Here is a 26779-nt window from a genome sequence, read left to right on the forward strand (position 1 = left end):
CATCCAATAAAAAAGTTCTTGCTTAGTGTATATTTGTGCTATAAAACCACATTTATACTCAAGGACTTTAAAACACTTACCCTAGAGCCTGGAAGGAAGGAATCGAAAGTGCCCAATGCATTGATAAGAACAGCAGTCTGGAAGCAGACTCCCCAATGTAGTGCACATTCAGGTACTCAGGCATAGGAGAAGGCATGGTGAGCTAGCGTGAACAGGGACTGAGGTAAATGATCTTATGACAGTTCTAAATTATAATTTCTTTGAAAAATATAAACATATCACATAAGCTTGATATAGTCACCAAAGGCAAATCTTGAAATAATCCAAGTCACTGAATTTTACAGCTAAAAACAGGATTTAGAATGAGTAGATCATAGCTGCTTACAAAGCAGTATTTAGATAAGCAGAATCCTACTTAATATCAATCGTGATATTCTTCGGTGGTGTTTTTATTAAAAAAAACTTTTTTTAATGTTTATTTTTGAGAGAGAGGGACAGAGTGTGAGCAGGGGAGGGGCAGAGAGAGGGAGACAGAGAATCCCAAGCAGGCTCCAGGCTCTGAGGTATCTGCACAGAGCCTGACATCCTGATGTGGGGCTCGAACTCATGAACCGCAAGATCATGACCTGAGCAGAAGTCGGACGCTTAAATGACTGAGCCACCCAGGCGCCCTTCTGGTTGCGTTTTTAAGTTACTTTCTGTCTTGGTCTAACAATGTGCTTTTTTTTTTTTTCTTCTCTTCCTTTATTAATAATGATATACCACAAATTCAGTTGAATGAGCAATCTTGTATGTTAAATATTCCTTTCATTCAGGCTGTGGGGAATAACAAATTTAAATCTTACACAATCAGGAGAATAATAAGTGAACTGGGCCTGCTGGTGCCATCTGGGCAGTGCCTACTCCCAGATAAAGGGCAAGCTGTGACTCGAATTCCATACATTGAAAACATATGTCAGTTTGGGCTAAAGACTGCCTGCTCTATTTTTCAAAGAGCAGGTCCTGTGTGAAATCTCCCCACTTAATAACTACAGGTAAAACAAAATGTGTCTGTGGCTATAATACAGTCAGTTTGTACTGCTGACCTTAGGTAGTGATTTTATTTTATTTTTTAAAGTTTATTTATTTATGAGAGAGAGAAAGAGTGCGATCGAGAGTGCATGAGCAGGGGAGGGGCACAGAGAGAGGGAGAGAGAGAATCCCATGCAGGCTCTGCACTGATAGTGCATGACCTGAGCCAAAGTCAGATGCTTAACCAACTGAGCCACCCAGGTGCCCCTCAGGTAGTTATTTTAAATGCACGCCAACGGTTGAAAATAAAGATCCCACATTAAAACACTTCTAGGGGTGCCTGGGTGGCTCAGTCGGTTAAGCATCTGACTTTGGCTCAGGTCATGATCTCACGGTCCATAAGTTCGAGCCCAGCGTCAGGCTCTGTGCTGGCAGCTCAGAGCCTGGAGCCTGCTTAGGATTCTGTGTCTCCCTCTCTCTCTGACCCTCCCCCATTCATGCTCTGTCTCTCTCTCTCTGTCTCAAAAATAAACGTTAAAAACACACACACACACACATTTAAAACACTTCTAAAAGTATTTTTGAAAATCTTGTTAAAGAGCACTTTTGGGGCTCCTGGGTCACTCAGTTGAGTGTCTGACTCTTGATCTTGATTCAGGTCATGAGGTCTGTGGGTTCAAGCCTCATGTCAGGTTCCGTGCTGACAGTACAGAGAATGCTTGGGATTCACTCTCTCCCTCTCTCTCTGCTCCTTCCCCACTAGGGCTCTCTCAAAATAAACCTAAAAAAAAAAAAAGAGCACTTTCACTGCTATAAATGAAATGTAATTTCACCCATAAGAAACACTAACCTAAATTTCTATTACTAAGGAAAATCCTCTATGCTATAGACAGTCTACTCTGTAGACAATTAAAATTAGTGAGATAAACTGAGATGTAATAGCATTGAAAAAAAGTACCTCACAGACATCTAAGTAGAAACAACTGTGAAACAGTCTCTAGATGACCCAATATATGTTAAAGAGAGAGGGACAGTGTGTGTGTATGTGCACATACATACATATGTATATACAAAAAGGACAGGAGGAAATCTACCACACACTTAACAGTGGCTACCTTGGCAGGGGTGGGGTAGGTGGATGTACCCATATGTATTTTTCTGGGGAATGGATATATAACTTTAATCAGATTCTCAAAGTTGTCTGTGATGACAAATGATCAAGAAGTTTTCATTAAAATGATATAAAAGTTCTCCATTTTTATAAAAATGTAAAAATATGAACTGCCTTTGTTCATTAGTATCAACAATTGGCTTACCTATTTACAAATGGTGCCAACTAATAAAACAAGAGAAATTAACAGTTGAAATTCTATGCATGGGAAGAATGAATTCATGTATGTATGTATGTATGCATGTCTGTCTGTATTTATTAAAAAAATATTTTAAAGTAATCTCTATACCCAACATGGGGCTCAAACTCACAACCTTGAGATCAAGAATTGCATGCTCCATTGACCGAGTCAGCCAGGAACCCCAAGAATATTTTTTAAATGCTTGAGAAATGTTTACTGGAGTAGTCAATTAAAATGCCATTATTTAAGACAATTCTTAAGAGAACTGTAGGCAAGCAGATATTAAACATTTTAAATGTAATTATTAGGATGCAACTGTTTCTACACAAAAGTATACAAAACACAAACTGGGAACTATCATACCTTTTCAGAATTGCCCAAGATGATTAGGGGGGAAAAAAGCCTGAAAGATTAGGGGAATTACCAATGATTACTAGTTTTAGGGGGGGAGGTGTAAGATGCAAAACAGTAATTGTTTAAACAAAACAAATAGATTAAAATCACTTTAAAAAAGGTAAAATAGTTACAGTACTAAAATTAGATATAAGGGCTAAAAGATACAGATGGACCTCGATTGATACAATAGTGGTGGTAATGTTGAGAATTTTTTGTGCTTTAATCAGAAAATTGAAATCATTTGCAATATAAATTAGAGGAATTCACTATTTAAAGTACTGCCATGTTGTGTCATAAAGAGAAGACATATCTTATATCTGTTTCACATACTTACTTTTCTTAAAGCAAGATATACCTCTAGCATTATGAATCAGTCAGTTATGGCTGAAGAAACAAGAATTTATTTGACAAGTCTTTTAAATTGCAAAGACAAAGATATCTTCCTCTATATAGAGAAGATAAGTTTCTACTATAAAGATGTTAAAGAGATTCCCAAAAATGCCTATGAAATTTTAGGTTTATAAATGAATCATACACATTGAATTTATTCACATTTAATATATTGAGATGATTTTTAAAACTGTTGACATCAACTAGGCTACTCATTTTAGAAGTTCCTTGTCTACAATTATCTTTCTAGTAGTTTCTGTAATTCTGATAATAGGCTAAATGATAGCTTTTAAAACATCGTTTGAATTGAGTTAGGAGATCTGAATTCTACTTCCCAGCAGTCACTAATTAGTTGTGTGACCCTGGATTACACATTATAATATTATAATTCAGTAACCACTCGCTGAGATCTTGACAACCCCAAGATCAAGAGTCACATACTCTACCAATTGAGCCAGCCAGGCACCCCAACTGAGATTTCATTGTGAGGTATGAAGTTAAGTGCTCAAGTCTCAATATAAGAATAAAATGGAAACAAAATAAGCTATAGAAAGGGCTAAAAAAGGGATGGCACGCCTAAGAAATGACAGGCAACAGAATCAGAATGTGGAACGTCCTAAAATGTCATGAGCTTGGATCTCAAATGGGTAATGGGAAGCTAAAGAAGGCTTGCTGGGTAGCAGAGTAACATAACAGGATTGATTTTTAACACACATCACTTTGCTACCAGGGCACAGGACAAGATGAAGAGACTGGAAGCAGAAATATTACTGTAACAGTTTAAGTAAGAAATTTTAAAAGGCCTTGAAATATGGTGATAAAAATGAAGAGGAAGGGAGAAATTAAAACAAAAGAATAGTTAGGATTCAACTAGGGAATGGAGGGGAGTAGGATGGGGGGGGGAGAATGATGACTCCTAAACATCAAACATGGTGACCAGAAGGATTGTGATTTTCATACTGAGATGATACAGAGCAGAGAACAGTTTTGAAAATCACCTACCTCTGCCTCACACACTTATTTCTAACTGCAAATTCTATCCACCTTGATTCTTTGTGTAATCACAATGCAAGAATCAAGAATAAAGTACACGAAATCACACCAAAAACTGAGTTTAATAAAAATGTTAAATATTTCTATTGTCTTAGATTCTCTGGAACCAAAATCCAAGTTGCATTATTAGACTATTTCTCCTTTCTGTTTTGATTGCTTTGAATAAGACTCTGAAAACCTCCAAATCGTTTTTCATTCACAAAATGACAATAAAAATCCGAACCTTAACAATGCACACATGAAAGCACGCTGCAAACTACACAGTACATAAAAATGCAAGACAGGAACAAAATGTTACTTAGCCCAGACATTAAGAGATTAAGTGAGTTTCTGATTACAGATGTCAGGTTTTGAAACTCATGACCATAAAACCTCAATGAGAAAGCCAACCATGACAAAGTGCTGAGCTGGGAAGTGTGGGAAAACGGAAAATCTGCAAACAAGACTTTCACAAAGTCTGCAAACAAGAATCAGAAAAAAAAGGAGCTGTTTTTTGTCTGGGGAGCAAGAAATTTCAGTGCTTATTCTGAGGATACTGAGCACAGCAGGTCAAAAACTGCACAGAAAAAAACCGATTCTGGAGAGAGGAAAAAAAAGTTCTAATTTGCCTAATTTGTCTGTCCATATCAAATATTTGAAAGGAAAATTTTGAGGACCAACAACAGTAAAAAAAGGACTACTTCTACATTTCTATACACTTTTTCCTTGTAATCTTCTTCCTTTTACCCACCCTTTCTTCCCATTTAAATCCAAAGGTAGAAAATAAAACTAAGATGACAAAAGCAGGTATTTTATTTAGAATAAGAAAGAGCAATGGTGGGGGGGGGGGCTGGGTGGCTCAGTTGCTTAGGCATCAGATTCTTTTTTTTTTTTTTTTTTAATTTTTTTTTTTTCAACGTTTTTTATTTATTTTTGGGACAGAGAGAGACAGAGCATGAAGGGGGGAGGGGCAGAGAGAGAGGGAGACACAGAATCGGAAACAGGCTCCAGGCTCCGAGCCATCAGCCCAGAGCCTGACGCGGGGCTCGAACTCACGGACCGCGAGATCGTGACCTGGCTGAAGTCGGACGCTTAACCGACTGCGCCACCCAGGCGCCCCTAGGCATCAGATTCTTGATCTCAGCTCACTTCATTATCTCATGGTTTGTGAGATGGAGCCCCAAGTCAGGCTCTGTGCTGACAGCGTGGAACCTGCTCTCTCTCTCAGAAAAAAAAAAAAAAAAAAAAAAAAAAAGAGCAATGTGGAAAAAATCAGTTTTGCTTTGCTCCACCTTTGTCCATAGCTCCTGCTATAATTTTTTAAGGATAGCATTGATTATTCCTATTGTAATTTTTAATAGTCCCCATAAGAAGTTTTTGTTTACAGTACAAATAAAGCATTTCTAATTTTTTTCATATAGATTATCTTTGGTAAAATTTTACATGAAGATTGGTTTCACTGATATGTTTTACTGATTATATAAAGTTACAGCAATTATTAAGTCACTGTGAGTTTTCTCTGTGGCTATTTCTACCAAATCAAATTTTATAAATGTAAATTTTAAAATATGCAGTTTTAGCCAATGCTAGATTTGTGTTATTTCTACCAGTCACACAAACATTTATTTGATAACTGTGTACATTTTCATTAGAAATCCATGGAAACTTATAATCTACAGTAAAGTTAGTAGCAATTTCCTTCAGATATTCCAGGACTTGCTATGATTGCTTTAAATCACTTTGCATATGATTTTTTAACAGTACTCATAGCTAGTAAAGATAAAGAATGGTTAAAATGGAGGGATCAAAACATCAAGATCTTAATGTAGGGCCTCAATGGTTAGTATTGCTATAGCTGTAGTCCCAACATTATCTGCATGACAAATCAAACACTACAAAATTATTTTCTAATATTCTACATGTATTGTTTCCATCCTACATGTATTTAGGAGAGTAAAAAAAGGAACTACAAATGTACCTCCTCCAAAATGGTTAAAAGCCAAAAGTTAAAATGTGTTAACTAATTTTTACCTTCTTAAAATAATACTGAAAGCTAGCTAATTGGGGCAATACATAATAATGGAGTTCTCTCTGGGTCTTACATATGGCTTTGCACTAAAGTAGTAGGAGGTGGGCACTGAACAAAACCAGGGTATTCAATACATCATGAATGACAATACTAGTGTTAACAACAACAGCAACACCCAAAATTTATGTCTAAATGTTCTAAAACCTAGCTTTTATAGACTTAAAATCATGAAACGATATTATAACCATGATTTATAAACAGGATGCTTTAATGAGCTATTATTTTATAGAGTCAGATGTGTATGTTTTAGCTGCTATTTTGAATTCTATCAGGAATATTTCTGACTTTAAAAGCACAACAAATATACTTTGATTTCTGAAAGGAAGATTAAAATCAAAATGGTAACACAACATAAAAATTACATAAAAAATATATGGAAATACCCTGAAAGCTACGTGTGAATCGCTGAGAAGTGGCCCCTCTTTTTCGATGTAATTTATGCTTGAGTCTCCGGCAATTAGGTGTACGCTTCCTTCCATGCCTTCTACTGCGTTCTGACAGGCTGTGCTCTCTCCAGGATTCAATGCTTTTGCAAGAGTATCAAATGCCCTATAAGGAAACATCAGATGCTGTGAGTGTGGCCAATCTCCACAATAAAATAAAAATTCTACATAAAATTCTGGAATTAAGATTTAGGCCTTAAAAAAAGAGTTTAGAAAACAAACCTTTGGAGTAGCACTGAGTACTCTATTTCAGTGATAGCTATGATTGTCTCCAAAAGCAACAAATTAAATTTCAATATGTATACTATGAAAAACTATATTAATGTATTATCAGAGAACTAAAGTCTTTAAGAAATCTTATGTAATTATGAGGAAAAACCCTTATACTTTGGTCTAAAAATATGCTTTTATGTTATATGTTATGTTATACATATGATAGTACAAGATATTAGCCCATTTACGGTACAGAAGTTATTTAGAAAGAACAAGGGCAAGAACTTATGTCAACTTTACTATATTCTACACGACACAAAGTTAGATTTTATTTAAAAATTCAGAGAATATTTTAAAATTGTGTTAACACAGCTACATCTGAACTGTAAGAATTTGAGATTACGATGGCAAATAATGAACTAATGTTAGCAAATAATTACTTAAAATAGCCCTCCATATTTTTCGACGAGAGGCCTTTTAGAGTTTCTTAAGATTTCAGGTTCAACAAAGTACTTATTGAGACTCTTAAGTGCAATTTCCTCAACATTTAGATAACGAGCAGTGTAAAAAAGCCTGAAGAGATCTGGGTTCTACATCTCATGTATTAATATCAAGAGAATGAAAAACAGAATTCTGATACAAGTTTCCTGAAGCATAATTTAAAATTGTAGTTTATTCAATGAAGTCATTTATTTATTTATTTTTAAGTAAGCTCCATGCCCAGCGTGGAGTTCAATGCAGGGCCTGAACTCACAACTCTGAGATCAAGACCTGAGCCACCCACGCACCCCTCAATCAAGTCTTTTAAATCTATTTTCATCATTAGAAAGTGGTGGGGAAAATGAACATGACTGCCTGGGGTAAGACAAATGTTTAAATACACAGAAAATAAAATAACTGAAATGTCAGACCCAGATTATCATCTTTAGTAAAAGAAAAATTCCTAAGTTTTATGATTACATTTCTAATCTTATAATATTCATTTATTGCTCATTATATATTTTTTTTTTATAAATTTTTTTTTTTTTAACGTTTATTTTTGGGACAGAGAGAGACAGAGCATGAACTGGGGAGGGGCAGAGAGAGAGGGAGACACAGAATCGGAAGCAGGCTCCAGGCTCTGAGCCATCAGCCCAGAGCCTGACGCGGGGCTCGAACTCACGGACATGAGATCGTGACCTGAGCCGAAGTTGGACGCTTAACCGACTGAGACACCCAGGCGCCCCTATTGCTCATTATTTAGAATGCAACCTGCTAGATAACATTTTACACTGAATGTAGTTCATTCAGTTAAAACTTACTATGCTTTAAATTTTGTAAGTCTAATAGAAATATCTGTTTTCTGAAACTTCTGTAAACGGTATTCAACATAAAAATATTGTGGGGTGCCTGGGGGGCTCAGTCCATTAAGTGCCCGACTCCCGTCTTCAGCTCGGGTCATGACCTCGTGGTTCGTGAGTCTGAGCCTCACATTGGGCTCCATGCTGACAGTGCGGAGCCTGCTTGGGATTCTCTCTCTCCTCTCTCTGCCTATCTCTTCCTCTCAAAATAAATAAATAGACTTAAAGAAAAACATAAAAAATACTGTAAGAAATACTAATAACTGAGATCAAAACAGGGGCGCCTGGGTGGCTCAGTCAGTTGGGCGTCCGACTTCGGCTCAGGTCATGATCTCGCGGTCTGTGAGTTCGAGCCCCGCATCGGGCTCTGGGCTGACAGCTCAGAGCCTGGAGCCTGTTTCGGATTCTGTGTCTCCCTCTCTCTCTGACCCTCCCCTGCTCATGCTCTGTCTCTGTCTCAAAAAATAAATAAATGTTAAAAAAAAAAAAAATGTTTTTAAAAGATCAAAACAGACCTTACCTTGAAACATCACCATTAGTCTGCATTTCTTGATGAAATTCACACAAAGAGGTATCACCATTACTTAAGCTTTCAATCATAGATATTTCATTACTATTCTGAGAAAGATCTTTACTTTTTCCAAGGTTTGCCAATGATGTAACCACACTGGCCAATGTACTTAAATCTCCCTGACATGATTCAGCCTTAAAAACAAAAAAACAAACAAACAAACAAACAAAAAAGATTAAAATCTGCAAACTGGTACTGGTGAACATTTGAGTCTGAAATACCCAATTCTAGATTATAAAGTGCCAAAAGTAAAGAACTCTAATTAAGATGAATGAAACCTAGAAAGTAAAACCAAAGAGCTTTGAGGTTTTAGAAACTTTTGAGGAAAATATAAATTTAAAAACATCAGGTACATTCCCTAGGAAATGTTTATACACAAAAATTACATTAAAACCAAAAACTGCACTTAATGACTAATCTATTCACATCAACAATCCCTTCCTCTGTAAAAGGATATTAGATGATCTTTTAAGTTCTTTTTAGTATTAAAATCCTGACAATTTCCAGAACTTAAACTATACAAACAAAAATTGTATAGAATGTATTAAAATTATTACTGAAAAGAGAAAAAAAGTAAATGTATTATTGAACAGAATTCCTAGATACCAACTATTACCAGCCACTTTGTTAAATGTGTTAAATACCAGGGACCAGGTAGGTGAAAAATCTCTTTACTAAGATAATATTGGCTTTTGGTATACATTGTATATTTTCCCATTTGTCTTTAGTTTTCATTTTTGTTAATGACATATTTATTCTTTATTCACTAATTAGCTATAATTATTTTGTCAAAAAGAATTTTCTTTCCTTAACTCTGACTATCCAGAGATACAATTTCTGTACGAAAGGCAGGTAAGTGCTTGATTGTTCTTCCTTTTATCAATTTTTAGAGCAATGAGCCAATGCCCTTAGTAACCTCTAATGGTGACAGATGAATTTTAAGTACCATTTTAAATTCAAAGATTTTTATATATTTGCTATGTTTAAATGCGTTATTTTTTTCAATGTTCAAATTATCCCATCCTAACCTAATGAGAGTCCTTTCAATTGCCTTCTATGGCCTATTGACAGAATCCTTTAATGAAATTTTAATTCTTCTTTTATGGTTTTTAGTTTTAGTGTTTTAATCCTAAGAAAAGACAGGTTTCCTTGATTTTTCATGTTATATCAATTCTTTATGTAAAATTGATTTTGGTGAACAGAATGACAAAATGTTTGCGTTCCCTAAATTAATGAATGGTCCCAGAATCATTCAGAGTAACCTACCAGTTGCAGAGTTCTTAAATGGTTACTACTCATATATGTATTTTATTTAAACCTCAAAACAACCCTGTGAAATAGGAATCATCATCCCTTTATTACAGACAAGAAGAATTATCCACTGTCACTCCAGTCTGATGGAGAAGACTATGCTCTAACCACTGTTCCAGGCTTCTTAGAACATAAGTAAAAAGAATTAACATTTTTAAGTGTTTTTTCAACTAAAACTTCAACAATTATACATTCTCTTGTATTTCATTACAGGTCTATTGAGCTAGATTTTTAAGTTTTTGCCACTGAAGACTCTTAGGCAATGTGAAAAGACCTCATCTTGTGACTTGCCGGTTTTGAGACTGCTTGTCAGAAACTTCCCACAGAAGGTTGTTATTACAATTTTAATACAAAGACATACAGAGAAGTAGTGTCTGGGCAAATAGTAATTTCTCAACAAAACTTAGTTCCCTTCTTCTCCTAAAAGAGTTAATCATGTCAGTGCAATGGTAACTACCATCCTAAGCTTGAATCATGTGCACAAGGCTAAGTGCAAAATATATGGTAAAAGGCCAAATCTCCCCACTCAATAACAACATGCTATAAAGCCCAACCTGTAAGGTCGACACTCCTATCGGCCCTATTTTACAGATGAAGAAAGAAAGTAAAACACTGAGAGGTCAAATAACTTGCCCAAGGTTATGCACCTACTAAGTGGCAGATGAAATTTGATTCTAGAGCTCAAGTATGAAGAGTGCCTTAAAAGTATCAAATAACAAAGGGGCCCCTAGGTGGCTCAGTCAGTTAAGCATCTGACTTTGGCTCAGGTTCTGATCTCCTGGCTTGTAGGTTGGAGCCCGGGTGTTGGGAGTCTGTGCTGACAGCAGGGAGCCTGGAGCCTGCTATGTCCTGTCTCCCTCTCTCCGTGCCCCCTCCTGCGCTCACACCCTGAGCTCTCTCAAAAGTAAATGAATGTTTAAAAAAAATTTTTTTTTTGATACTTTTTAGTATCAAACAACAAATGTATGATAAATCTGGCCATAATTAGGATGACCAGATCACATTACAGGCTGAGAGAAATACTAGTCGTAGGCTCCCTAAAATCTGTTTACAGACATGAGTCTTCAGGAGAAATTTTTGATTTTTGTTCTCAGAAGGGTTTCTGAACACTACAGAAACTCTACATGTTCCATCTAAATACACAAACTTTTTTTCCTTTAGACCTCTTGCTCAATAAAGAGGCGTCCCAACCTCTAAGAGAACCCAGATAACTTAGATATATAATGAGTGCTCTTGGACTTCTATTCCTACTCTTGACTCAAGTCAATGTTTTGAATAACGCGTGCTAGAAATTTCCCTTCACTTGAAGTATTTTAAGTATTTTGTTACTATAAAATCTGTAGGGCAACATAAAAGGAATATTACGAATTTTGTACTTAATATAAATTATTCTTCTGAGGCTTTCTATTTCAAGGTGAAAGAAGCCTAGAAGACTTTTGTCTGTCACTCTCACATTGAAGCTGTACTTGTCCTCCTGGAATAATGAACATTTCTACTGATAGTTATTCGTATACGAGGACCCACAAAATGGAGGCCATCCTGGTTACAAATCTAAACCCAAGTCAGCATGCACATACAGGAAACACCTGTCAAGGAAACCTAACATACACCAATCACGATCTTGCAACTCTGCTAAGTTAGCTCTCCTCACCCTAGAAAACAAGACCCACTAGCCTTAGTAGGAAACCTTCAACTTCCTAGGCAATAAGGCCATTTCCACATTCTGCTTCTAATGCTCTGTAAAACTCACTCTTGCCCAAAATCCCTTGGCAAGAGTGCTCCACTGTTTATGAGGCACTGTGCTCTGCTGATCTATGGATTCTTTTGCCTTGAATAAAGGCATCAAACTTGTTCCTAAATTGTTTTAGTTTTGTCATTTGACACTATCAAATAGTTGATAATTTATGTTAAAAAAAAAAACAACAATTTGTAATAGGGAATATTTAAGACCAGATCAACTGACCAAATTAATGGAAATTAAGAAAAGGAAAAAATATTAAAAGCTTAAAAAAAATTTAAGCTTTAAATTAATTACACTACACACACCTTATCTGGTGTCATCAGCACAGTTGACTCAGTTTTTATTCCAGACTGGTGAATATTCACAAACATTCCTGAATCTAACAGTCCTGCTGACCTGTAACAAACAAGTATAAATTTTAGCCTTAGTTTCACTGGGAAGAAAAACAAATGACCAGCTACTTAATGTGGTTGTTTGTGTGTGTGGTTTTTTTTTTTTTTTTTTTTTTTTTTTACTATACCTTGCAGTTTCACTATCTGTTACAAAAGTTGGAGTTGCAGCTAATGGGCTTCGAAGGTCTTTTCGGATGTAGATTTTTTCTGTTGAAGCGGCACAGTTGGAAGATTTTTCTCGAGATACTTCAATGGGTTTTCTTTCACACTGAACAGCTACAAAAATGCATTAAACTATTACATCACAATGCAGAATTTATAGGCAATTTTAAATGTAACCTTTCGGTCAGCAATTCTGCTCATGGGAGACAGTTACCATAACTGAACTCTAAAGACAATCATAATCTTTAGAAATTCTTTCCAAGCCCAACAAAGTTGCTTCAGAATAGTAATTTGCATCTCTCATTCTCTTTTCTCTTCCTGATGTAGCTGTGGTAGAAATGTAGAGAAACTCTTATTTTTTAAAAGCTCACTGTCAAGAAGGTAAAACTAAAGTCAGGAGTCTCTCACCTATCTATATGAGAGTTAAAAATATTTAATTAAAAACAAGACTAATAGAGAGCCACAAAAGACTAAAATTAAATCTTATTTTAGTTAAGGGCAGGGAGATTTTTGAGAACTAATTCAAGTGTTTAATCTTAATTTATAAAATATGGGTAATACATTTCACTTATTTATAGGAATTTTATTTCATAATACTTAAGAGACAGTATAATGTAGTTGTTAAATGTATATTTTCTGAGGGAAAAAACTGCCAAGATTCAGATCCAAGTTTTGCCACTTATTAGTTGTGTGACCTTGGGCAAGTTATTAAATCTGTTTACTCTGATCAAATGTAAAATGTGTAACAGTTGTACGTACTGCAGAGAATACGTACGTTCTGCTATGAGAATAAATAAGTTAACTCATATGTTATACACAGAGTTAGGCATGGTAAGAGCTCAATCAATATCAGCTATCCTGTTTATCATTTTAGGAGTTTAATCAAAAGCTAGACTGGTATCTAGTTAGTTGTGCTTTTTTTTTTAAAAAAACCGTATTCAAACATACATACATACATGCAAAGCGGATAGGAACTCAACATCTGTTGAACGAATAAATATTACATGCATATGTACACATTTCTATGTTGTTAGTTGGGAAACTGTAAATGAAAAAGCACATATATTTGACATACTGTGTTAATTTTGACATACTTCTAGTTTGCCTGAATCCTTAAAATTATTCTCTCCTTTAAAGCTAATACATACAGTCTTGTCTCATTCCAAACGCAATACATCTCTGTAACCTGCAGTATTGACAGCGATTTCGATGGTGTTTATTAATAATACAGTCCTTTGATCCTCGACACGAATAAACTAAATTTTTTCGGATGCTTCTTTTAAAAAATCCTTTGCAGCCTTCACAGGTTACTGCTCCATAATGACGCCCTAGAAACAAGATGTTTAAGAAAACACAAAAGTCACATATTTTAGAACAGAAATGGAAGTAAGCCCATTTCTTCCCTTTAAGTAACAATATATGTGATGAGACAGATTTTTGAGTTTCTGACATGAAAAAAAAATTTAAGGAGTTACTAAACAGAATGAAACCACCATATTCTTTGATAAATATATTAACCAGTATGAATTTTTAATTTTGGTATTTTTTTAAGTTTATTTATTTTGAGAGAGAGAGAAAAGAGAGCATGAGTGGGGTAAAGGCAGAGAGAGAGAGGGAGAGAAAGAAACCCAAGCAGGCTCCGCACTGACAGTGCGGCTGATGTGGGGCTTGAACCCACAAACCGTGAGATCATGACCTGAGCTGAAATCAAGAGTCAGATGCTTAACTGACTGAGCCACCCATATGCCCTATGAATTTTTATTTTGTAAGTAACCTTAACAACAGTATGGAAAATTTCGCAAAGAAAAGAAGCAAAACCATCCATAACACCATGATATGTAAAAACTATTTTCACTTCTGAGATCACTTACAAATTATAATTCTCATATATTACATAAGGGTATTTTATTCTGAGAACTATGCTCTAAAACAAGCACACTAATTAGTATTTGAGCTAATCTCTTCTCATTGTGGGTTCCACTCTTTAAATTTCTGGAGAAATGTTATACTTTGATTAACCTACCATTTTATAAACGATTTCTTTGGCACAACATTTATTTATTTATTTAAAGTTTATTTATTTTTGCAGAGAGAGAGAGCGAGAGAGCAAGGGAGCATGAGTGGGGGAGGGGCAGAGAGAGAGGGAGACACAGAATCTGAAACAGGCTCTAGCCTCTGAGCTGTCAACAAAGAGCCCGATGGGCTCGAACTCACGGACAGCGAGATCATGACCTAAGCCAAAGTCGGATGCTCAACCGACGGAGCTACCCAGGCACCCCTGGCACAACATTTATTAAATTGAATATACTCTTGGGAAAAGCTGTAGTGGAAACTTTTGTAATGACGCTATGGAAAAGATCAAAGATTACAAAAAACAAACGAGGCCCTTAAAGTATATCCCACTGGCACATGGGTGCTTTCCTAGCATAAAGTAGCAATAAACATAACTACAATGACATAACCCTGATATTAGACTTGGAGAAATGTCCGCTCAGCTGTGCACAAAATTAAATAAAGGGTAACCAGAAATTTTTCATCTTAGTAATTCAAGTTACTCTCTATCCCTGGATTAGCAACAGGACTCAACAGGTAAGTTAACAACTTAACATTTATATTATTAAGGACCACAACTCATTTTTAAGCAATTCCTTTGACAAACCGGTTTTATATTTAAAAAAAATTCCACTTATTCATTCAGTTTACATTTTAAAGGAAAAACTGCTTTTCCTAATTCTTCAAAATATGCATTTTATGTCATTGCAAGACCAAGTCAAACTGCATTCAAGTGAAAAAAAAACCTTAGGTGAATAAAAAACTTAGGGATAAAATTGGTTACATTTCATAGGCTTCAAATATGGACCATAACAATGACATCCTCTTGGGGCGCCTGGGTGACTCAGTCTGTTAAGTGTCTGACTTCAGTGCAGGTCATGATCTCTCCATTAGTGGGTTCAACGCCCACATCAGGCTCTGTGCTGACAGCTCAAAGCCTGGAGCCTGCTAAGTAAGGTTCTGTGTCTCCCTCTCTCTCTGCCCCTCCCCTGCTCAGCTCCGTCTCTCTCTCTCTCAATAGTAAACATTAAAAAAAAAACCAAAACAACTGACATGCTCTTTTTACTTTCAGAAGAAGAAACATGGTAGTGTGGTAGTTACAACACAATATATATAGGTTATTTTTAAATGTTACCTGATGCTTTGTCTCCACATACTACGCAAAGATCAAAAACCTTATTTGGTCCTTGGTCTGGAGAAGAATTATCTGTTAAGAGCTAAAGAAAACCCCCCCAAACAAAAAACAAAACAATAGTGTGTTAATAATGCTTGTAAGTAAAAAGTAGAAGAATATTCAGTCTTAATTATTGCTTTCTTTCAAGTTATTCTGAAACTTTGAACTCTATTATACATATATATCAATTAAACTATTCTTATTTTTCTTTAAGTAAAAATATCAATGTTATTACACACAAAGATAGGAAGAATACCTTTTAAATTTACTCTATAACACGCTAATTTAACAGACTATTAAACACACAAATAAGTGCATGAGTATTTAACGTATCTTACCCATTAAGCACTTATTATTCATTCAACACATCAAATGATTGCAGAAGCTATCAGCCCCATCATGACATCTGTCTTTGAACAGCTCAAAAATTTCCCACATGACTAAAATAAGCTATAATAGCATAAAAAAGATAACTGATTTTTAATAAATAAATATTTATTTTGAGAGAGAGAAAGAGAAAGGGGCAGAAAGAATCCCAAGGAGATTCCATGCTCTCAGCACAGAGCCGGATGTGGAGCTTGATCCCATGAACCCTGAGATTATGACCTGCGCCAATATCATGAGTCAGATGCTTAACCAACTGAGCCACCCTGGTGCCGCTGAACTCTTAAATGGAAAAGGGGTTAAAGTTTTTGTTAAAGTATTTAACTTATAATTTTGGAAATATGATTGATCTACGAAATATAAAATTTTCATCAATGAGTTGTCTAGGATTAGGTGGAGTGGTGGACAGCATGGGTTGTGGAGTCTGGTAAATGGTAGAAGGTCAGTGAGACTGAGCGGGGAAGCCTTGGGCAAATTACAAACGCTCCTTAAATTATATAAAGGGCTATATATCACTAGGTATAGCTACTATGATGCTGGCAAAGAAATACACTAGTCTCTTCTTTTAGATTTATTTTCAACGTTTTTTTTTTTTTTTATTTATTTTTGGGACAGAGAGAGACAGAGCATGAACGGGGGAGGGGCAGAGAGAGAGGGAGACACAGAATCGGAAACAGGCTCCAGGCTCCGAGCCATCAGCCCAGAGCCTGACGCGGGGCTCGAACTCACAGACCGGGAGATCGTGACCTGGCTGAAGTCGGACGCTTAACCGACTGCGCCACCCAGGCGCCCCTAGATTTATTTTCTAATATTTTCATCATTTTCTTTCAATCTTTTGGAATGTGAATGAATTAATTTAATCCCAAAAATGTGATAGGGCATTCCCTATGATAGTGGCATCATTCTTTTAAAAAAAATTTTCTTTAATGTTTATTTTTGAGACAGAGACAGAGAGAGAGAGAGAGAGAGAGAATGAGTGGGTGGGGCAGAGAGAGAGGCAGACAGAGGATTCAAAGCAGGCTGGGCACTGACAGCAGAGAGCCCCATGTAGGGCTCAAACTCACAAACCGCGAGATTGTGACCTGAGCCAAAGTCGGATGCTTAACTAACTGGGCCACTCAAGTGCCCTGGCATTATTCCTTCTTATATCACTATAAAAATTAGTCTTCAACAGAAACGTAAGAAAAAACCTTCTGGTACTAGCTGTCCCTTGAAAACATCTATGAAAAGTATCACTCCTTTCCTTAATAGCACATCTACAGCAAATGGTGTTAATCTTTTATCCTCTATTATTCTTATGGGTAGAAGAAATATTGAGAGATTAAGGGACACTAGATCAGAAATCCAATCTTTTTGGCCCAGGGGAATTCTATCCTATACCTGTTTCTCTTTCTTTGCCCTGAGAGGTGCTCCATAAAGTAAGCAAAGTACCAATATTATCTTTTCTTCTGGAAACAGAATTTTTCTTTTATTTTAAGAGTAACTTTATAGTGGAGAAAAGTGACACACACTGCTTCAGCCAGGTGGTCAAGATCAGTGTCACCAGTTATCAAACATGATGATACTAAGTACACTTGATACAATGTGATGAAAATGGCACTCTGTGATCCTCCTTACCCAAACCAACAAGCCCAGTCTAACCATGAGATGTCGAAGTCCCATAGCAGGGTCACCTATAATATACCTGAACAGTATACCTCAAAACTGTCAAGGTCATCAAATACAAGAAAAGTTTGAGAAACTGTTACTGCTAACAGTAATCTAAGGAGACATGATGATTAAATGTAATATGGTACCCTGGAATCAAAAAGAATATTAGGTAAAAATTAGGGAAAGCTAAAAACATTTATGGATTTTAGTTAATTATCAAAATTAGTTCATTATCAAAATAAAGGTATCATATTAATATAAAATGTTAATAGGAGAAATTGTGTGTTGAGAGGTTATAAGAGAACCCTGTACTTCCTGATATTTCTTTAACTATTGGGGAGTCTGGGTGGCTTAGTTGGTTAAGCATCCGACTCTTGATTTCAGCTCAGGTCATGCATGATCTTACAGTTGTGAGATGGAGCCCTATACCCAGCATGGAGCCTGCTTAGGATTCTCTCTCTCCCTCTGTCCCTCCCTGCTTGTGTTCTCTTAAAACAAAACAAAACAAAACAAAACAAAACAAAACTGTTAACTATAAAACTTGTAAAAAATCAAATCTGTTAAGAAAAAAAAAAGGTATTCATAATGTTATAAACTTTTTGGGACTTCTGTCTTGTTGATAAAATAACTTCTTGTAAATCCCATCTATTTTTTACCTTAGCCATTCCTAAAAATAATACAGATGATGTAATCAGAAGAATAATAGAATCAGGCAAAATTTTGTATTTATGAGTTAGTTTCTCAATCCTAAAAGGAACTTTCCTTGATCAGGTTTTCAGCACAAAACATAGAATTCAATTTTAAGTGGGTACTCCACCAAAAAGTCTCCAAAGGCAAACTTAGGGGGTTGCTGAATTTGTATTCAATCATAGCAACCAGCAGTGAAAACATCTATGTAACCACGGGTATGCATTGTGTATAAGCCTTAACTGGCTCTTTGAAAAACAGTGCATAACTTGCAAAAATTAAAATGATGTGAAGTTAATCTAGACTACTGACTGACTTCCAGTGTTAAAGCAGACCATGAGGGTAAACCACCTGTTACATCAAGGAAGACACAGATGACAACCAAGGAGGCACAGTGACAAAGCTGCAGCCATAAAACCACCTTCTTGATCTGGCAGCTTGTTTGAGGCCTAGGCAGTGTGCTCCTGGGAAATGCTGCTACCACAGAACAGGCTCTTGATTTGGCAGTTTCCTAACCGAGCAGAAGCAGCAGGTCTCTTAGAAGCCAGTTCTGCAGCACATCCAAGTGGTTTTTCTCGGAAACTGACCTAGAGCTGTTTCTTCAGCCTTCCTGACAATTCTATGAGTTCTCCATATCCTTTATTAAACCCCTCCCTGGACAAACTAGCCAGAGTGAATCTTGCTGTATGTAAGAGCCCTCCAAAATACACGGAAGGGAGGGTGTGTGAGGAAAAGTACAGTGGCATATAGGAGAGGGCAGTCACCACAGACGTAATTTTATGCAAGATTTTTTTTTTCTATGGACCATGCAGGATATAAAGTCTTAACACCAAGACTTACACTTATGACATGCTTTTAATTCTTTCAAGTGTGATGAAGACACTGTAAAGTTATTTACCTGGAGATGTTGTGCAGACAGATCAGGAGTTGTAAAAAATAACTGATTAACACCTGCTGCATCTGGAGTAGTGAGGAATACTTTCCCTGGAGTGGAATCTTGCCTGGCCAGAATGACTTTGCTTGGAGTAGAGCCATCATGATTTGTCAGAATGAACTGCTTCCCTTGTGTATTATGATCAAGTGCTGTCACGATCTGGATTTTCTGGCCAGTTTGCTGCTCGGTAACAATCTAACACAACCATGTCATATCAGTAATCGATTCGACTTAATCTTTTTTTTTTTTTTTTTTTAAACTCTAAGGACACAATTTTCTCCTACCTTCGGACAAAGTTAAAAAAGTATAACATTACTTATATATTCAATACATTACACATAGACACACACCTTTTAAACTAGCAATTCCACTCCCACAAAATCTTATCCTATAGAAAAACAAATGTGCAAATGAAGGTACAATCACTATTCTGATTCGTTCCTTCCTTCTCCTTCCCACCCACCTTCCATTTACACAAACCTATATTGGGTGCCTTCTATTTGCCAAGCACTATTTGTTCTGGTCCTGGAATACAGCAATAAATAAAACAAAACCTTTTTTCTCATCAAGCTTTTATTTTAGTGAGGAAAGGCAGATAAAAAACAAGCAAATACTGTTGTCAGACGGTATTAAGTGCTATAAAGAATAGATAAAACAGGGTAGAGATGGTGAGAGTCACTGATAGAATAAAAGCCATGAGGAGATGACATTTTTGCACAGACTTAAGTGCAGTAACAGACCAAAGCTTAGGACTAGCTAGGGGTAATGCATCCCAGGTAGAGAAAAAGAAACATGAAAGAAGGCTGTGGGGCAGGAGGAGTGTGTCTGAGGCAAGAGGCACTACAAGAGAACTATGTGAGTCAAAGACGGGCAGAAAGGATTATGGTAAAAGACAGGATCTGAGAGACAGCAGGAGCCAGATGGTATAGGGCTACACAGGGACTACAAAGTCTGGATCTCCTCCTGTGTGAAATGGAGATCCACCTTCCTCTGGAAGGTCAGAGAGCAGAGTGGCAAGATCTTTTTCAAAGAGGGTGTTCTAGATTTAGTGTGTAGACTAGCCTGTGAATGTTGAAGAGAAGAATACTCAGACACTGGCAATATCTGGGAATTATATATGGGCAGAGATGCTGGTGGGGAACAGGGTAGCAGCCATGCCAGAGGAGAAAAATAATTGGATTTGGGATATTTTATGAAGGGAAATGTGACAGGATATGCCAACTGCCTGGATGTGGAATATGAGGAGAGAAGAGTAAAGGATGACTATCAAATTTTGGTCTGAGCACATGAGAGGACAGAAATGCCATCCACTTAGTTGGAGGAGTCTGGAGAAGTGCAAGTTCATGACTAAAGAGAACTAGCCAGTGTTGAGGGCTTTGGTTGTTGAGCAAATATTTTACAGAGTAAACTCATTAAGGCAATTTAATCCCTTGATTCAAATTTAAAATGGCAAATTTGGTTTGTTTCCAACTTTTTCTCCATTTCCCTGAAATTATTTTCATCAAGATTCTTTTCTATGCAAAATTTACAACAAAATGCTGAATTACTAATCAGTTTTTGTCTAGGGCAGATTGTACTGACTATAGCTGCTGCCAACTCAAGTTTTCTTTGTTGACCATTATTTCTAGCATGTCCTATTTTCCTGGGTATACTTTTCACCATTGTCAATTTTATTTTACACATAGATTATTTACACCAAGTCTAGTCTCCATCTTCCCTAACAATTTTTGCAATTTCCTTAAAAAAACTTTTTTTGGGGGGTGCTTGGGTGGCTCAGTCCGTTAAGTGGCCGACTTTGGCTCAGGTCATGATCTCGCTGTTCGTGAGTTCCAGTCCCGCATTGGGCTCTGTGCTGACAGCTCAGAGCCTGGAGCCCACTTCAGATTCTGTGTCTCCCTCTCTCTCTGCCCCTCCCCTGCTTGTGCTCTGTCTCTCTCACTCTCAATAATAAATAATAAAACAAAAAAAAAAAATTTTTTTTTTTTTAAGAGAGAGAGACAGAGAAAGAACACAAGAGAGACAGGAAGTATGGGGTAGAGGGAGGGAGGGGGAGGGAGGGAGAGGGTGGGTGAGAGAGAGAGAGAGAGAGAGAGAGAGAGAGAATCTTAAGCAGGCTCCACACTCAGTGCTGAGCCTGATGCAAGGCTCAATCACACAACCCTGGGATCGTGACCTGAGCTCAAATCAGACGCTCAACCAACTGAGCCACCCAAGCTCCCCAAGAAACTGTATTAAGATCTATTGGTCTATCCTGCAATTTGAATGGATCCTTTACTTATCAGTAATTTTGTAACATCACACACTGGTCCACTGATTTATATACATCTTTTATATGTTGACATGTTTCATCATACAATATCATCACATGTCATGTAGCCTCTGGGGAAGAAAAGGTAACTAATGTTCCAGTATTATTATGAAAACAGTTTTGACCTTGCTGACTCTCTGAAAGAATCCCTAGATGATACTTTGAAAACCTCTGGGTTATGGTACCTCTTCCTAAGAAATAGGGCATAAGATCTGTTATTTGACATGGATCTCCTCCCACTGGTCCATTAAGACTGGCCTCAGATTCTGTACCTCCAAAAATATTCCATGACCAGATCTCCACAACCCTCTGTGACTCTTCATTAGCTGTTTTTCTTCTGTGCTCCCATAACACCGTATACAATAATCTATTACAGCCCTTACCACTGTATTGTGACTGTCAGATGATTCAACTATGTCTTACTAGATTTAAAAATATCTTAATGTTGAGGGTATCTTTTATCTCTGTACCTCCAGAACCTAGCATATACATTTGATGTAAATAGGTTGATGGATCAGCAAATGAACTGTAAATCAAACATACCTCTCCCATTTGTTGTTCAATAATTTGATGTGCAATTTCTTCTATGGTTGCCATGTTCTAACTGCCAGAATGTCCTGCCAAGATAAAAAGACACTTTTCACAAAATAAAACATATTTACTGAAGAATTTACAAATGAAATCACATGCTGGTGCCTGGGTAGCTCAGTCGGTTAAGCATCAAAGACTCTTGATTTCCGTTCAGGTCATGATCTCACAGTCATGAGATCAAGCCCCTTAAGATTCTCTGCCCCTCCTTGGCGTGTGGTTCTCTCTCTCAAAAAAATAAACTAAAAACGCAACCCTCCCAAACAAATGAAATCACATGATAGCTAAGATCTGCTTCAAAAATAATCCAGTTGGGGTGGGTGGTGGTAGGAGGGAATAAACAAAACAAGGTTGGCCATGAACTGACAGTTGCTGAAAAGTGTTGTTTATACAGGGGTTCATAACAGTATTCTCTGTTTTTATATATTTTGAAAATATCTACTTAGAAAAATCATTCAGGGTGACTGGGTTAAGTGTCCAACTCTTCATTCTCAGCTCAGGTCATGATCTCATGATTCATGAGATTGAGAACTGAATTGGGCTCTGCGCTGACAGTGTGGAGCCTGCTTGGGGATTCCTCTCTGTCCCTTACCTGTTTGCTCGCACATGCACATTCTCTCTCTCAAAATAACAAATGTAAAAAAAAAAAAAAAAAGGATTCAATACCAAACAGTTTCACTTTTCAAAGATATTGAAGCCTAACCAGGACAACTCTACAGATCAGGAGTAGTTTATTAATTTAAATAAGGGTAACCCTATCTGTAAACAAATACATCATGGTAACCACTTAACATACTCTTTTTACCAATACATTGTAAAAACTGGCATTCGTTCAAAAGGAAAGAAGATTTCTCTAGAATCCTGTAACTGTTATTCATTAGTGGAAGTTTCTTATATATTAAGGTTAATTTGAATTTAATGTAAAACTTTCTCCAAATGGATCTGAGAGCCTGAAAGATCAGTGGGTTGACTCTGATTTTTGCTTTTTTTCTGTATCAGTAGATAAGAACACAAAAATCATTTCTGACTTTATCACATTATATAATGTCTGTCATAAATTCACTAATAGTCTACAATTATAAATAACATTAATTGCCAAATTATCTGAATTTTTTCTTTCAATTACTTTAAAAATTTTAAATGTTTCAATTAGTTGTGCCAAAAGCAGTATTTAATATTTAGCTTCATTATTCAACTATCTCTTACTAGATTGAAAAGCAGTGGCTTCAACCATTCTGGGACCAACTGAGGAAACAGAGCTGCTCCTCAGGTTTGTGTCCTCTGGGGCCAGAGTAGCAGTGACAGCCCTGACGACCTCTGACCCATCTTTGAGGTCTTCCTTCCTTTTCCCTGAAGGATAACTTATGTTTAAAACTGAATAGCTCTACTGGCCCATCCAGGAGAATCCCACAAGTTCGACAGCTTTTCTTCATTTCATCCCATATATGTCCCCCTCGGTCCAAGCTGGCAATGTTTCTGCTGATATAAAATTCTCAGAAATCTTGTTGCCTTGCTTGCAATTCATGGGGCTTTAGGCCATCAGATATAAGAGTCCTATACAGATCTCTCCCGAATAACCCCATCTCTATTCCTGGCTTCTGTTGAGATGGCTGCCTGGATCCATAAATCACATGTCCCTAATTCTCTTTAGCAAATTGTTGGTTGTCCAGTCATACCCAAGAGAGTCTCTTAAGAACACACTTTCTCTTTTTTTGCAATATGGATAGGTTATTTTTCAAATCTTTAAGTCCTGATTCCATTTTTCTAAACAATTCTTTCTTCAATTTACCTCTTTCCTCTCACATTTTACTGTACGCAGCAAGGAGAAATGGCCATGTCTCTAACACTTTGCTTAGAAATCTCCACAGATAAATAGCTTACAAGTTCTGCTTTCCACAGAACGCTGGAACACAAGGACAAGTTCTTTGCCCTTCATCATAAGGTTCATTTTCCTCTAGTTACCAAAACTGTAACATGTTCCTCATTTCTGAGCCCTCACCAGAAGCATTGTTAATGTCTATCATTTCTATCAACATTCTATTTATGAAACTATATGTGTATCTCTAAGATGATGGCAGCTTTGTCTATAGTTCTCTTTTCTTTCTGAACCCTCACCAAAATTGCCTTTGATATTCGTATTTCTATCAACGATCTCTTCAAAGCAATCTAGGCTTTTTCTAGCATGCATCTCAAAACTCTTCCAGCCTCTACCCATTTTCCAGTTCCAAATTTCTAGGTATTTGTTATAGCAGTACTCCACTTCCCAGTACCAAAATCTGCACTGGTTTGCTAGGGCTGACTTAACCAAGACTAACAGGGCTAATTTTGGCTGGGTGGTTCAAACAACAAAAATTAATTTTCTCACAATTCTGGAGGCTAGACATCTGAGACAAGCTGTCAGTAGAGTTGATTTTTTCTGAGACCTCTCTCCTTGTCTTCTCTGTCTCTTCACAAGTCTTCCTTTTGTTTGTGCCTGTGTTGTAATCTCTTTTAATAGGGACAACACTCATATTGGATTAGGGCCGACCCTAATGACCTCATTCTAACTCCATTACAAAGGCCTCATGGCCAAATATGGTCACATTCTGAGGTCTTGGGGGCAGGACTTCAATATCAATTTTGGGGGGAGACAGTCCAGCCCATAACACTTAGACACAAATCTAACAAGAAATGTGCATGCTATATGTAAGGAAAGCTTTAAAATGACACCTAGAGGGGCGCCTGGTGGCTCAGTCAGTTAACCACCTGACTTCAGCTCAGGCCATGATCTCAAAGTTGGTGGGTCCGAGCCCAGCATCGGGCTCTATGCTGACAGCTTGGAGCCTGGAGCCTGATTCAGATTCTGTGTGTGTCTGTCTGTCTGTCTGACTGTCTGTCTCTGCCCCTTCCCTGCTTGCGTTGTGTCTTTTTCTCTTAAAAATAAACAAACATTAAAAAAATATATTAAAATGATACCTAGAGAGAGGAAAAACTAGCTGAAAGAACACAAAAGAAAATGTTTATAGTGACTATCTCCAGGGAGAACTGGAAGTTTGGGAACAGGGATGGAATGCAGACCTTTCAGTGAGTAAGTGTCTGTTCTTTTTAAGTTTTACTTATTATTATTATTATTTGAGTGAGAGAGCAAGCATGTGTGCTAACATAAGTGGGGAAGGGGAAGTGGGAGAGGGAGAGAGAGAATCTCAAGCAGGCCCATGCGCTGCACTGAGCAGGGCTCAATCTCAGGACTGTGAGATCATGACCAGAGCAGAAATCAAAGAGTCAGACACTTAACTGACTGAACCCACCCAGGCACCCCAGTGTGTATTCCTTTCAAATTTTAAGTATTACCACAAAAAAATGAATTGTAAGTAGGAAAAAAAAAAAAAAAAAAAAAAAAAGCCAAACAGTTTAAAGGAATCTTGTCTAGAAATCCTAAAATCAAGCAGCATTATCGGCACATCAGACCCAAAGAAGCTAATTCATAATGAAAAATTACCATGATATCATGACTGGAGCCAAAATCAAGAGTCGGACACTCAACCGACTGAGCCACCCAGGTGCCACTAAATCAACTATTATTTTAGCCAAAAAACCCAAAGACTATGAGGGTATATGTGATACACATATATGCCTGGTATATATGCCTGTAGAGGTTCATGCTTAATTGTATACTTTGCCTTTAGCAGCGTTACAGGCAATACAATGTTAAAGGATTTGAATGCTGATACTCTTGAAACAGAATTCTTGAATACTGAATTCAGGGATATTTGGATTTTTTTTTCTGTTTCAGAAGAAAAGAGCAGGAAATGGCAAGGGATTCCTAATTTTTGGAGTTAAAAACTTCTAGGAGAATCTGACTAAAGCTACACAACCTCTTCAGAAAAATATACACACACATATATTTGGTAGATTCCGATTTGTGATTCACCATATCAATTTTCTACTTCTTTCTATATAAACTCTCTGCATTACTGCAGTAGCCTAGAACCCTTATCTCCTACCGTTCTATAGATCCATATAATCCAAACTGGTTTGCAAAAGAATGCTTAGGGAAAGTTTTTAGAATACTTACCTCAGTGATCATACACCTTAATTTGTATGGAATGAAACACAAATGAGAGGAATTTAGGGAATAGATTTGACCAGAAAGGTGGAGTAAGAACAACTTTTTCCCTCTGGACCCTCTCCAACCAACCATATCTTCCACTGCAATCTCAAACTATTTACCTTATCCTACTTGTAAAGCCTGTTAGGTGTCTGTCAAGCTGGTTCGTTAAGATTTAAGTCTAGAAAGGCACAGACACAGGATATAAAGTCAAATCCATAATCCCATTTTCCTTATTACTTACTTCTCTCATTAAACTATCCACTAATATATCTTTATATGCAAATAAATCCATGAAATAATTCACGTACATCCTACAATCTTGTTGATCAAAAATTTTTTTCCACTATTTACAAAAAGGATGCAGACTATCTAAATTAATTACATAATTACAAATCATATCCAAGTGTATTAAGTTTTACTAAAATTCAGAGATTCCCAGAGGTTAGTATTTTATTCACTCTGATAAACA

At 36.8% G+C, this 26779-nt stretch overlaps 1 protein-coding gene across 9 annotated transcripts in view; it reads right to left on the reverse strand.

Annotated features, from left to right (window-relative positions):
- The window catches only part of NR2C1 (nuclear receptor subfamily 2 group C member 1), a 46399-nt gene that overhangs the window by 13306 nt on the left and 6314 nt on the right, over positions 1–26779 (reverse strand). For 6 of the 9 annotated variants that reach the window (XM_042947392.1, XM_042947385.1, XM_042947388.1 and 3 more), the window contains 9 exons: positions 22176–22249; positions 19289–19519; positions 15631–15712; positions 13592–13771; positions 12410–12557; positions 12195–12285; positions 8787–8971; positions 6654–6819; positions 81–202 (listed from right to left, as the gene is read on the reverse strand). In XM_042947392.1, coding sequence (XP_042803326.1) covers positions 81–202; positions 6654–6819; positions 8787–8971; positions 12195–12285; positions 12410–12557; positions 13592–13771; positions 15631–15712; positions 19289–19519; positions 22176–22229 — 1259 coding nt within the window. In that variant the 5' untranslated portion in view covers positions 22230–22249. Of the gene's footprint in view, positions 1–80; positions 203–6653; positions 6820–8786; positions 8972–12194; positions 12286–12409; positions 12558–13591; positions 13772–15630; positions 15713–19288; positions 19520–22175; positions 22250–26429; positions 26489–26779 lie in introns of all 9 variants that reach the window. The other 3 variants (XM_042947387.1, XM_042947386.1, XM_042947393.1) reach the window with 2 other exon arrangements.

The sequence above is a fragment of the Panthera leo genome, chromosome B4 (genome assembly GCF_018350215.1).
Source record: "Panthera leo isolate Ple1 chromosome B4, P.leo_Ple1_pat1.1, whole genome shotgun sequence".
Taxonomy (NCBI): Eukaryota; Metazoa; Chordata; class Mammalia; order Carnivora; family Felidae; genus Panthera; species Panthera leo.